The sequence below is a fragment of the Astatotilapia calliptera genome, chromosome 8 (genome assembly GCF_964374335.1).
Source record: "Astatotilapia calliptera chromosome 8, fAstCal68.1, whole genome shotgun sequence".
NCBI lineage: Eukaryota > Metazoa > Chordata > Actinopteri > Cichliformes > Cichlidae > Astatotilapia > Astatotilapia calliptera.
The window spans coordinates 18,310,014-18,323,352 of record NC_137429.1 but is presented as its reverse complement, the minus strand read 5'-3'; the positions used below and the strand labels follow the sequence as shown (position 1 = coordinate 18,323,352).

General features: G+C 41.9%; 1 protein-coding gene and 1 long non-coding RNA gene across 3 annotated transcripts; one reads left to right on the top strand and one right to left on the bottom strand.

Moving 5' to 3' along the window:
- The first annotated feature begins 3,196 nt into the window (after positions 1–3,196).
- Positions 3,197–4,355, top strand: LOC145430427 (uncharacterized). The gene is made up of 2 exons (XR_013910999.1): positions 3,197–3,479; positions 3,555–4,355. It is a non-coding gene; the product is annotated as an uncharacterized LOC145430427 (long non-coding RNA).
- LOC145430426 (uncharacterized) lies at positions 3,840–6,985 on the bottom strand. Of its 2 annotated transcripts, XM_080305535.1 has the most exons (3): positions 6,490–6,985; positions 5,314–5,358; positions 3,840–5,221 (listed from the first exon to the last, which is right to left on the bottom strand). In XM_080305535.1, the coding sequence occupies exons 2-3, from the start codon at positions 5,351–5,353 to the stop codon at positions 4,476–4,478; spliced, it is 786 nt and encodes a 261-aa protein (XP_080161661.1). In that variant the 5' UTR covers positions 5,354–5,358; positions 6,490–6,985; the 3' UTR covers positions 3,840–4,475. The 2 variants fall into 2 exon arrangements, with proteins under 2 accessions (XP_080161661.1, XP_080161662.1); XM_080305536.1 differs by lacking the exon at positions 6,490–6,985 and having other exon boundaries at positions 5,314–6,005.
- Between the last annotated feature and the right edge of the window lie 6,354 nt (positions 6,986–13,339).

Sequence of the window (13,339 nt, the reverse complement as noted above, 5' to 3'; positions counted from 1 at the left end):
CTAAATGAATATTGTCAGTTCTACGAAAATGTTTAGCCGAGATAACCTTGCAAAACCGAAAGTGCCTTGAACTGTGTGACATTTGCATGTTTACTGTTGTCTGTTGTCATTTCGCAAACATTTCATATTTTAAAAAGCTTTTTAAATTGATCAGTGAGGTGGCTTTCATTGGTTTTAAAGGTAGCCTATTATGCTATTTTCAACCTACACATTAATATTCTTCGATCCTACAAGTTGCATTGCATGATTCAACACACAAAATAGTCTATTAGGTTTTATCTATATTCTTCTTAATGCAGCCCATCAGCTCATCCAGCGTCTTTTGGCTGGCAAGGACTACCTGCAAGTGTGCTAATTTGAAGCTCTGTTAATGTTTAACGAGCATCAACCATTATAACAATAAACACAATTACACCTTTGCATTTTTGGATAATGTCCCATTTTATAGTAGTTTTGCCTCTGCACACGACCATAATGGATTTTAGATCAAACAATGAAGACTTTAATTCAAGGGGTTTAACAAAAGTACTAGCCTACATTAACTGATTAGAAATTTTAAAAAATATATATTTTTTGCATAGTGCTCCTTTTTGAAAGACCTAAAAGTAATTTGTCATGGTCTACAGTCAAGATGTCTTCACGAATGGAAATACAGAGGGTTTACTACAAGGTGCAAACAATTAGCAAGGACAGATTAGAGTTTGCTGCTAATAGAACCAGTTCACTAGTGTTTATTGATGATGTGACTGTACAGGGCTATGCTCTCAGCTCGTATTCAGCCAAATGCTGCAAAACTGCTCGGCCAGCAGTTGACAGTGCAAATGGATAGCACCCCAAAGCAAACTGCAAATGCAAAGAGTTTCTCAAGGCAAAGAAATGGAATATTCTTCAACTGGCCGATCAGTCACATGATCTCAACCAGGGGCGATTTTAGCCCATTTTCGGGAGGTGCTTCAGCTGTTTGTGTGACACACTACTAAAAATATGAAAAGCATACAGTACTTGGTTGAGACGTAACACTTTAGCAACAATATGATAGATAACCTCTCCCCCTCCCAAAATGGTTTGTTCCAGCTCGCCTCTCCGCTGCTCTGGCTCTGGCGCCCTTTCTGCCAGCGCGATGGTGTCTGAGATGCAGCAGACCTTCTGTTGACTGCAGCTTGAATCATTTTGATGCATTTTTTGGTTTATGTATACTTATGCACTAAGTTATGCAATAGGCCAATGTTGAAATTTGGCATAGTAAATGTTGCAGTTATTTGTGCAGTCTGTGCATTTGTTTAATGGTTTGAGGCCGTGTGCCGATTTGTACAGTGGACAGTTGTATGTGGAATAAAAGTAGCAAATAGTACAGAGGTGTATCTCATGTGTTTACTGTTGCACGTCATCTGTGTCCTCATGTTTAGCCTGCCGCGGCCGTTGGTTGGAGGAGCCGCAATAGTTTGGAAAGGAAGGAAGCAGTAAGGTCAGTTTCCATTCTGGGTTTTCAGCATTAATAAAGAAACCTGCAACAAGGTGAGTAATGTTTGAGGTCCAAAAGAAATCAACACAGAGAAATTTTTACAGTGCTTTTCTACTCTACCTGAACATTCAAAGCGCTCTATACAGGTTGCCTCATTCACACCTGTTCATAGAAGCCCTTTTTCTGTGCTTTCTACCTAACATTCACACACATTCATACTCTGATGAATGCATCAGAGAGTGACTTGGGGTTAATGTCTTGCCCAAGGACAGTTAGCATGCAGTCTGGAGCAGCCAGGGATCGATCCAAAAACCATCTGATTAGTAGATGACCTGCTCCACCTCCTGAGCCACAGCCACCCCTTTCAGAGGTAAAGAATGATTTAGAAAGTAAGTACAGTAATTTTTTGAGGTGATTTGATTAAAAAAAAATCATTTTTGCTTCTAATTACATAATTAAGGTGTAATTACATCTTCCAACAAATTGATACATAAACGTATCATTTATCTACTAAAAATACATAGGAGCTGGCGTCATGTTGTGGAAGCTGCCATCTTGCCCCACCATCATACACTGGCTGAGATGGGCATCGCTGCGCCGCCTTTTCATGTTTTATGTAAGTGGATTTATACATTACTTTGAATTTAAAGATGTCAAATAGCTCTTTCACACTACATATGACTATTTCACATTTGTACATGTATATTTTGGTGATCTCTTTCTCAGTATGTTTTTCTTCTTATGGAAATAAGCTAATTTTAAACCAGTTAATGTTAGGCTCCAGTGTCCTAAGAAATCACACCTTTCCCCTGATAAACAAATTGATTGGATTCTCACATTGTGTGGGAATTGATTATCAATTACAACTTCAATGAGCCACTTCAAAGAAAGTTTCACCCGCGTGGGCAGCAACAGAAAGTCCAGATGTGGAAACAGAAGGTTTCCACATTAAAATATTGATATTTGAATCATTTTGGGGTAAATTGTAGTTTTTCATTAACAGGAACACAGTGGAAAGAAACTATCATTCAGATTGTCTACATTGGAAAGAACTACTCCCTCTTCCGCCTTTTATAGTCATGTGTGAAATACGGCTGTATAAATGTGTGGCAGCCTGTGGCGTGCGCACTCACAACAATGGCTGAGCGTAACTGGAGTCATGTGCGCACGTATTTTACATCCACAAACAGCCCAGACGTGGTTTGCGATACATGTGGCAAGAAAGTGAGGTGTTGTGGCAACACCACTAACCTTGTCAAACACCTCAAAGTAAATCATATCACAGAATATGACGAGCTTATGTTGAGGCAAACTGAAGAGGAGGAGAAGGACGGGTGCTGCTAGGGTGAGACAGACGTCTCTCAGGGAGTCCTTTAGTGCTGCAGGCAGGCAAGGTGTTCACATAGTGCACAACTTCAGGTTTTTGATTTCTATATGATGAATTCTGCATTATTAAGTGATAAGAACAAGTAATCTGATGTCCTGTAATGATTATGACGCTATAATTTGAGATACAATAAAAGAGTAAAGTTTTTGTACAAAGTATCGGAGCAGTATCGTCGATACCACCCTGAATTTTACTTGGTATGGGATCGGAAAGGAAATCAGTGGTATCACACATCACTAGTGATCAAATGTCAGGCCAAGCTGGAACTGATTCCTGTCTTCTGTAACTTCTACAACACTGTCCAATAGAGACACGTGAATGAACTGCAGCGTCATTAAAAACACTGATGATCTTTATTTAAAAATGTAATACATTTACATCTGAATAAACTTTTAGGCATTACGCTGACGGACGGATGGATGGACCATGAATGCTTTCTCATCCTTCTTGTCATGCACCATGGAAGTGTCTGAGGGGCTTTTCCACTTGGAATGGGGATACTGTGTCCACACTTCAGAGGTGGAGTTTCCAGCATCTCACCTGGGCCTCATCTGCAAACAATCAGCAGGAGGGCTTCTTAAACCAGCGCTGCCTGCTACTCCTCGCCAGTTTGTTCTGCCATCTCCAGTGGTAACTAGGCTTCCCCTCTGCTCCAGTTCTGGCGTGCTCCTTCCCTGTGTTTAACCTTGTTTTCCCTGTGTTTAGGTCTCCTCTGCCAACGTACTCATCCTACCCTCAAACTCCCTTACCCGTCCAGCAACTTCTTCTCCCTCTGTTGCAGAATTCCCGTTGGATTGTTCCCATCAGGAGCCAGGTGTTCAGTCTCTCGATAGCTTTTCCTCTGGTTCCTGCTGTCTGCTGACACTCCTAGCTCGAGCCACGTTCTCCATTCCCTCTCTAAAGTCTCATAAATAGTTTAACCATGTGCATTGAATCTGCATTTGGGTCTAAGCTTTCTATGCAGGGAAGAAATCATCACAGTGACATCTATTTAATTTTCAATTCAATTTTATTTAAAGAGCGCCAAATGACAGCAACAGTCACCTGAAGGCGCTTTATATTGTAAGATATACTTACAAAGAAAACCCCAACAATCATATGACCCCCTATGAGCAAGCACTTTGGCGACAGTGGGAAGGAAAAACTCCCTTTTAACAGGAAGAAACCTCCAGCAGAACCAGGCTCAGGGAGGGGCGGCCATCTGCTGCGACCGGTTGGGGAGGGGCAAGGAAAATAGTATAAAGACATGGAACAGAGACAGAGGTTAATAACAAGTACCATTCAGTGCAGAGAGGTCTATTAAACATAGTGGGTGAAGAAGAAACACCCAGTGCATCATGGGAATCCCCCGGCAGCCTAATGCTGGGCATACACTGTGCGATTTTTGGCCCATTTTGAGCCGATTTTTCAGTCGTGCGATCGTTTTGGGGATCGTCCCGAGTTTGGCCTTGATCAAACTTCTCACCCCTGCGAGTCAATCCTACAGTTTGATCAGGAGCCGAATAACGCGACTGAAAAATCGCAGCACAGTGTATGCCCAGCTTATTGCAGCATAGAGGATTCAGGATCACCTGAGTAGGCCATCAGATTACTGAAAGGATACTGAAAAAACCCGTCGAAGTAGTCTTAGTCTTCATTGCTGCTGGTCGACTCAATTGAACACCTCTGAAGTTTGCACACAGGCAAGTATTCCTCTTCTTGCTCAAAATCCTCTCGGGAACGCTTCCTCGAGCCTCCAGTTTCGTGTTCAAGCTCTTCGTGCGCATCTTCAAATACTTCAGAGTCATCATCGCTCCATCTCATTCTTTTGTTTGCTCCTAAATCTTCTTCATCCCTCTCTCTAGACCTCTTCCTGGAAACACCTGGCTGAGGGTCCTCTTCTGGGATGTACTGGCGAACATCCATGCGGCCTTCAAATGCCTCCTCATTTTCAATGCCACCAACATTGAAAATGATCACAACCACAGCATCCCCGTGCTGTTCATCGTTGTCACCATTGGCATTATTGTCCCTCACATGAATATTTTGAACATCGTCGTCATCGTCATCGTCATCGTTGCCGTCGCCGTCGCCGCCGTCATTGTCGTCATCGTTGTCGTCATCGTCGTTGTCGTTGTCGTCGTCGTCGTCATCGTCGTTGTCGTCGTCGTCGTCGTCGTCGTCGTCATCGTCGTCATCGTCGTCGTCGTCATCGTCGTCATCGTCATCGTCTTCGTCCCCGTAAAGGTAATTGTCATATTGTGCCAGTACTGAAGCTATTAGCTCATCTAGATAGCAACAATATTCATGGAGAGCGCGATACAGTCTGTTCAGGAAGCCATTAGCAGGTTCCTGATCTCCATTTGCCAACATTCGTGGGTTAACCTGTTGGCCTGCAAGATCATTAAATCTTTTAATTAACATCCATAACTATCTGCTGAAAATCTGTTTTTCATCAATTTCAAGACTGAGTACATGTGCTTACCGTTTTGGTTATTTTGTGGTCCGTCTCCACTTGCACTCATTTTGACTACAAGGAACACAAAACAACAATGATCACTAAACCTCAACCCAGAATGTTCAGAGAATTTGCTTTTTTTGTGATGACTTTAGGCTGCGTCCAAACGTACACGGCTATGTTTGAAAACGGACGTTTTTCCTTTTTCGTTTAAAAAAAAATAAAAATCCAGTCCACATGTGCAGTTTTGAAAAAATATCTCCTTCCACATCTAAACACTAAAAACAAAGTGAAACGCTGTCAAGAACACGCCAAATCTTAACCGTGTAGAAATGTTGGCCAATCAGAAGTCTAGAAGCCTGGGTGGGAAAACCTCATAAAACCTTACGTACTTCTGAGAAGTTTTTGTCTTTTTCTGGAAAAGCAGCTAATTTTGTGTTACTTTCACGTGCCTTCATCGTTTCAAATGTTAATAACTAAAGACAGACTCACAACTTTGGAATGGACTAAATGCATACAGCATACATAAATGTCATTTTTTAAAATTACATTTCTTCCAAACCGACGTCAGGATTTGGGTTGGGAGAGCGTCTGTGTTGAATGTAGAATCCACGTCTGATGTAAGCGTGTAAAAACTGCAGATACTAAGATTAACAGACACAGTATGTTGTCTACATCTGCCATTGTAGAAATTGATCTCATGTAAACAATAACGTGGCCACAGCGTGACTTCAACACGCCTTTCAGTGACTCAATCTGCTGTTTAGGTGTGGACGAAAGGCCCAAATGCAGAGACAAAGCTGCGCTTTCAAAAATAGCCATGTACATGTGCACGTAGGCTCAGTTTCTCAGAAATTCTAATAGTTTGTTTGAGAACAAAACTTACGTCTTCTCTATTTTCCTAAATGAACAAAATAATCTGAGAAATAATCGTGTTAAAAAGAGCTTCTGTCACTCTAAGATATGATTAAGAACATTTTCTAATTTATGTATCATTTGTCAAATATTACATCAGCTGACAAATAGTTAAGTCTTCATTTGTTTTCCTGAATAATAGATCCACATCATCCTCTCTATGATGGAAAATATAGTCTAGTCTTGCACAATGTAAAGTACATAAATACTGTCCTGGCAAGCAGGGAAATCAGGCTTTATATATTTAAGTAAATGATCTTGAGTTTATAAACTGAAATTTGAGCTTACTTTAGTTCTTGGTAGATTACACAGCAGTTAATCCTCAGGGAAACGTCCAAATGTCACTAAATAGTGGTCTGCTTTCATTCGGTTGCAGTGTCTCTTCAGTTTTGTGTTCATATGCTGATGTTTTCATTCAAACATGCTTAAATGCTGTGATGTCACTTTAGCAGCAAAGACTGCGGAATGTGCAGAGATTCTTTTGACATCAAGTTGTTTGCTCAGATTTTGATATCTTTTAAATGGAGACAAAACAAAACACTATGGCAACAAAACAACAAGCTGTTTCCAGTGCTTAATATTTAACATGTCTTTGTTATAAATTTTATTTGTACAAATCTGTGATGTTGATGTGCACAACGTGGGATTTAGACCTCGGAGGGTTAATCAACAAATCACAAAAAATTAGGTTTAAATTTCTGTTCATGACGGTGCAGATTTCTGACATTTTGTGTACTTGAAGCATTTAACAATTTGATTGTTTTCTAATAAAAACTGTGTGAAACTCAAGTTAGAACTGTGTTTGTAAATGAACCGCCCCATGTTGTGTAGCTTTCTGGATTTTATACTTATTGGGCTACATATTAATTTACTATACAGGCTATACAGTAGATAAAATCTAACCTCACATGTTTTATGTAACTAAAGTGTTTAATCATGTGGGCTACAGACAGTAATCAAGTTATGGACTATATTGATATGAAAAACATGCATACTTAGTGCATTTGAATCATTTTAACCATATGTCATGGTCCTGGGACTTCTACCTGGTTTTTTGTGTGTCTTGTATTGTTGTTGTTTGATGTCAGCTTTAGGGTCCCTCGGTTGTTCTGTTAAGATGTTGCTTATTTGATTTCCCCTCGTGACTTTACCCCCTGTGTGCCCCCTCTGTGTATCTGCCAGCCCCCATGCCTCGTTTCTCCTCCTTGTGTTTTATTCCATGTTTTCCCAGCCCGCTATGTCTGTGTTCTCTTCCAATCTGGTCTGCGTCTCTGTGTGCTTCCTGTTTTACTTTGATAGTCTCCCGTCAGTGTTGTGTTACTCCTGCCGTGTCTCGTTATGATTATCAGTGTCGCCTGTGTTCCCCGTGTGCTCCCACTTCCCTCGTTAACCCTCTGTGTATTTGTGTCCACGTCTCCTACATTACCTACATAATAGAGCTATAATAAATGTTTGTTTGGGGTTTTTTTAAGTACAGAAATCAGCTGCTAAAATAATTGTTTTGACTTTTTGGGAATGCTTTACGGTCTGTTCTGTAGGAACGCTGAATTAATATATTGACTGTCTGGCCCCTTCTGGCTATTTAATAGTTGCTGAAGGAGATTTTGTTCATCCCCAGCTAATCTCATCCATATTTATATAAAATCTAGCATACTCCACACCACACAAAGTCAGAAGCCAGTTAAAATCTGTATGTGGTACCTGAGGCGGTGCTGCACTGACCAGTTGTTTCTGGCTATTTGCTGGTTCAGCCTGCCTATCACTGCAACTCTTGGCTCTTATTGGTCAGCTGGTGTGTGTGTGTGTGTGTGTGTGTGTGTGTGTGTGTGTGTGTGTGTGTGTGTGTGTGTGTGTGTGTGTGTGTGTGTGTGTGTGTGTGTGTGTGCGTATTGTAAAGACTTGATTCCCACAGTCCAAGTCAGGGTTTTAAAATGCGTTGCTGTCTCCATCCAGCATCAAAGCTGCATTGAAATTTCCTTCAATGAAATTTTGGCTCAAAGAAAAACAGTGTTGTTACTGTCAATCTCCAGTTAAAATAAAAGTGTAATTAAACCAAACGAAAGTAATGTACTAATGCTGGTCAAGACATTACCTGTAGCTGAGTGACATTTCCTCCAATTTCTGTTGGTGTCTGCAGTTTCCACTGGGGCTTAGTGTCTACTGCTACCCGACTGCACCACCATCCTCCACATTGCTATGCGTCCATTGGTGGTGCCAGCTGCTAGGATTTCTGAGTGTTGCAGAATTTTTAAAAAAGCAACGAGTTTTGTTTTTTTTAACCTATGCATTTGGAAACATTCAGGAATATGGTGATGGGAAAGAAAAAGGTGGTTTCCATGAAGTCTCCCTCTCGCATCCACCTTCCATACTGCCAAAGCTCCAGACTGTCAATAACAATAATAACAGTAATAGTTAACAGTTAATTTGCCTAGCACTTTCAAAACAGTTACAAAGTGTGTTAAAGAACACAATAAAATCTTAGTTAAAAACTCAAAAGAAAAGTTCAAAGAGTTAAAACACGAAACGGTTTGTTTTCTTTTTGCATTGAGCCAGGCTGCACGGACAGCTAAGAGTGTCTGATGTGCAGAATGCAGGCAGTGACTTGGTTCATAAAAAGTGACCAAATCTGAAACAAGGCTTGTACCCATGTATCGTATACCCAAAAGGTTGTGAGGAGGAGAATGATGATTTATTTCTTTGAATTTGTTATAAGTCTGGCAGCTGAGATTTAAATGAGCTGGAGGTGAAAGATGGACTTCTGGCTGAGATCCCAGTAGAAGGAATTACAATTATTCAAACACAATGAGATAAAAGGATTTAATGGGTGTGATAAATGTGGTTGCACTCACCTGTTCACGGCACCTGATGTTAATGAGCAGAAAGGTAGGGTGAGCATGAGGCGAAACCTTCTGTTGACTGCAGCTTGAGCGCAGCTTGAATCATTTTGATGCATCTTTTGGTTTATGTATACTTCTGCACTAAGTTATGCAATAGGCCAATGTTGAAATTTGGCATAGTAAATGGTGCAGTTATTTGTGCAGTCTGTGCATTTGTTTAATGGTTTGAGGCCGTGTGCCGATTTGTACAGTGGACAGTTGTATGTGGAATAAAAGTAGCAAATAGTACAGAGGTGTATCTCATGGGGCGATCGTGGCTCAAGAGTTGGGAGTTCGCCTTGTAATCGGAAGGTTGCCGGTTTGAGCCCCGGCTTGGACAGTCTCGGTCGTTGTGTCCTTGGGCAAGACACTTCACCCGTTGCCGCCTGGTGGTGGTCAGAGGGCCCGGTGGTGCCAGTGTCCGGCAGCCTCGCCTCTGTCAGTGCGCCCCAGGGTGGCTGTGGCTACATTGTAGCTTGCCATCACCAGTGTGTGAATGTGTGTGTGAATGGGTGGATGACAGGTTGTGTAAAGCGCTTTGGGGTCCTTAGGGACTAGAAAAGCGCTATACAAATACAGGCCATTTACCATTTACTGTTGCACGTCATCTGTGTCCTCATGTTTAGCCTGCCGCGGCCGTTGGTTGGAGGAGCCGCAATAGTTTGGAAAGGAAGGAAGCAGTAAGGTCAGTTTCCATTCTGGGTTTTCAGCATTAATAAAGAAACCTGCAACAAGGTGAGTAATGTTTGAGGTCCAAAAGAAATCAACACAGAGAAATTTTTACAGTGCTTTTCTACTCTACCTGAACATTCAAAGCGCTCTATACAGGTTGCCTCATTCACACCTGTTCATAGAAGCCCTTTTTCTGTGCTTTCTACCTAACATTCACACACATTCATACTCTGATGAATGCATCAGAGAGTGACTTGGGGTTAATGTCTTGCCCAAGGACAGTTAGCATGCACTCTGGAGCAGCCAGGGATCGACCCAAAAACCATCTGATTAGTAGATGACCTGCTCCACCTCCTGAGCCACAGCCACCCCTTTCAGAGGTAAAGAATGATTTAGAAAGTAAGTACAGTAATTTTTTGAGGTGATTTGATTAAAAAAAAAATCATTTTTGCTTCTAATTACATAATTAAGGTGTAATTACATCTTCCAACAAATTGATACATAAACGTATCATTTATCTACTAAAAATACATAGGAGCTGGCGTCATGTTGTGGAAGCTGCCATCTTGCCCCACCATCATACACTGGCTGAGATGGGCATCGCTGCGCCGCCTTTTCATGTTTTATGTAAGTGGATTTATACATTACTTTGAATTTAAAGATGTCAAATAGCTCTTTCACACTACATATGACTATTTCACATTTGTACATGTATATTTTGGTGATCTCTTTCTCAGTATGTTTTTCTTCTTATGGAAATAAGCTAATTTTAAACCAGTTAATGTTAGGCTCCAGTGTCCTAAGAAATCACACCTTTCCCCTGATAAACAAATTGATTGGATTCTCTCATTGTGTGGGAATTGATTATCAATTACAACTTCAATGAGCCACTTCAAAGAAAGTTTCACCCGCGTGGGCAGCAACAGAAAGTCCAGATGTGGAAACAGAAGGTTTCCACATTAAAATATCGATATTTGAATCATTTTGGGGTAAATTGTAGTTTTTCATTAACAGGAACACAGTGGAAAGAAACTATCATTCAGATTGTCTACATTGGAAAGAACTACTCCCTCTTCCGCCTTTTATAGTCATGTGTGAAATACGGCTGTATAAATGTGTGGCAGCCTGTGGCGTGCGCACTCACAACAATGGCTGAGCGTAACTGGAGTCATGTGCGCACGTATTTTACATCCACAAACAGCCCAGACGTGGTTTGCGATACATGTGGCAAGAAAGTGAGGTGTTGTGGCAACACCACTAACCTTGTCAAACACCTCAAAGTAAATCATATCACAGAATATGACGAGCTTATGTTGAGGCAAACTGAAGAGGAGAAGGACGGGTGCTGCTAGGGTGAGACAGACGTCTCTCAGGGAGTCCTTTAGTGCTGCAGGCAGGCAAGGTGTTCACATAGTGCACAACTTCAGGTTTTTGATTTCTATATGATGAATTCTGCATTATTAAGTGATAAGAACAAGTAATCTGATGTCCTGTAATGATTATGACGCTATAATTTGAGATACAATAAAAGAGTAAAGTTTTTGTACAAAGTATCGGAGCAGTATCGTCGATACCACCCTGAATTTTACGTGGTATGGGATCGGAAAGGAAATCAGTGGTATCACACATCACTAGTGATCAAATGTCAGGCCAAGCTGGAACTGATTCCTGTCTTCTGTAACTTCTACAACACTGTCCAATAGAGACACATGAATGAACTGCAGCGTCATTAAAAACACTGATGATCTTTATTTAAAAATGTAATACATTTACATCTGAATAAACTTTTAGGCATTACGCTGACGGACGGATGGATGGACCATGAATGCTTTCTCATCCTTCTTGTCATGCACCATGGAAGTGTCTGAGGGGCTTTTCCACTTGGAATGGGGATACTGTGTCCACACTTCAGAGGTGGAGTTTCCAGCATCTCACCTGGGCCTCATCTGCAAACAATCAGCAGGAGGGCTTCTTAAACCAGCGCTGCCTGCTACTCCTCGCCAGTTTGTTCTGCCATCTCCAGTGGTAACTAGGCTTAACCGGTTGGGGAGGGGCAAGGAAAATAGTATAAAGACATGGAACAGAGACAGAGGTTAATAACAAGTACCATTCAGTGCAGAGGTCTATTAAACATAGTGGGTGAAGAAGAAACACCCAGTGCATCATGGGAATCCCCCGGCAGCCTAATGCTGGGCATACACTGTGCGATTTTTGGCCCATTTTGAGCCGATTTTTCAGTCGTGCGATCGTTTTGGGGATCGTCCCGAGTTTGGCCTTGATCAAACTTCTCACCCCTGCGAGTCAATCCTACAGTTTGATCAGGAGCCGAATAACGCGACTGAAAAATCGCAGCACAGTGTATGCCCAGCTTATTGCAGCATAGAGGATTCAGGATCACCTGAGTAGGCCATCAGATTACTGAAAGGATACTGAAAAAACCCGTCGAAGTAGTCTTAGTCTTCATTGCTGCTGGTCGACTCAATTGAACACCTCTGAAGTTTGCACACAGGCAAGTATTGCTCTTCTTCCTCAAAATCCTCTCGGGAACGCTTCCTCGAGCCTCCAATTTCATGATCAAGCTCTTCGTGCGCATCTTCAAATACTTCAGAGTCATCATCGCTCCATCTCATTCTTTTGTTTGCTCCTAAATCTTCTTCATCCCTCTCTCTAGACCTCTTCCTGGAAACACCTGGCTGAGGGTCCTCTTCTGGGATGTACTGGCGAACATCCATGCGGCCTTCAAATGCCTCCTCATTTTCAATGCCACCAACCTTGAAAATGATCACAACCACAGCATTGTGATCCCCGTGCTGTTCATCGTTGTCACCGTTGTCCCTCACATGAATATTTTGAACATCAGTGTCGTCGTCGTCATCATCGTCATCATCTTCGTCCCCGTAAAGGTAATTGTCATATTGTGCCAGTACTGAAGCTATTAGCTCATGTAGATAGCAACAATAATCACGGAGAGCGAGATACAGATCGTTCAGGAAGCCATTAGCAGGTTCCTGATCTCCATTTGCCAACATTTGTGGGTTAACCTGTTGGCCTGCAAGATCATTAAATCTTTTAATTAACATCCATAACTACACTGAACAAAAATATAAACGCAACACCTTTGTTACTGCTCCCATTCCCCATGGGATGGACGTAGAGACCTAAAATTCATTCCAGATACACAATATAACCATCCCTCCCAAACAGTGGTCACAAATCAGTCCAAATGTGTGGTAGTGGGCACATCTGCTATATTGAGATAATCCATCCCACCTCACAGGTGTGGCCACATCAGGATGCTGATCTGACATCATGAGTAGTGCACAGGTGTACCTCAGACTGCCCACAACAAAAGGCCACCCTGGAATGTGCAGTTTTTTGCACTATTGGGGGTCTGGGGACCCAGAACCGGTCAGTATCTGGTGTGACCACCATTTGCCTCATGCAGTGCAACACATCGTCGCATGGAGTCTATCAGATTGTCAATTGTGGCCTGTGGAATGTTGGTCCACTCCACTTCAATGGCTGTGCGAGGTTGTTGGATATTCGTGGGAACTGGTACACGCTGTCGTATACGCCGGTCAAGCACATCC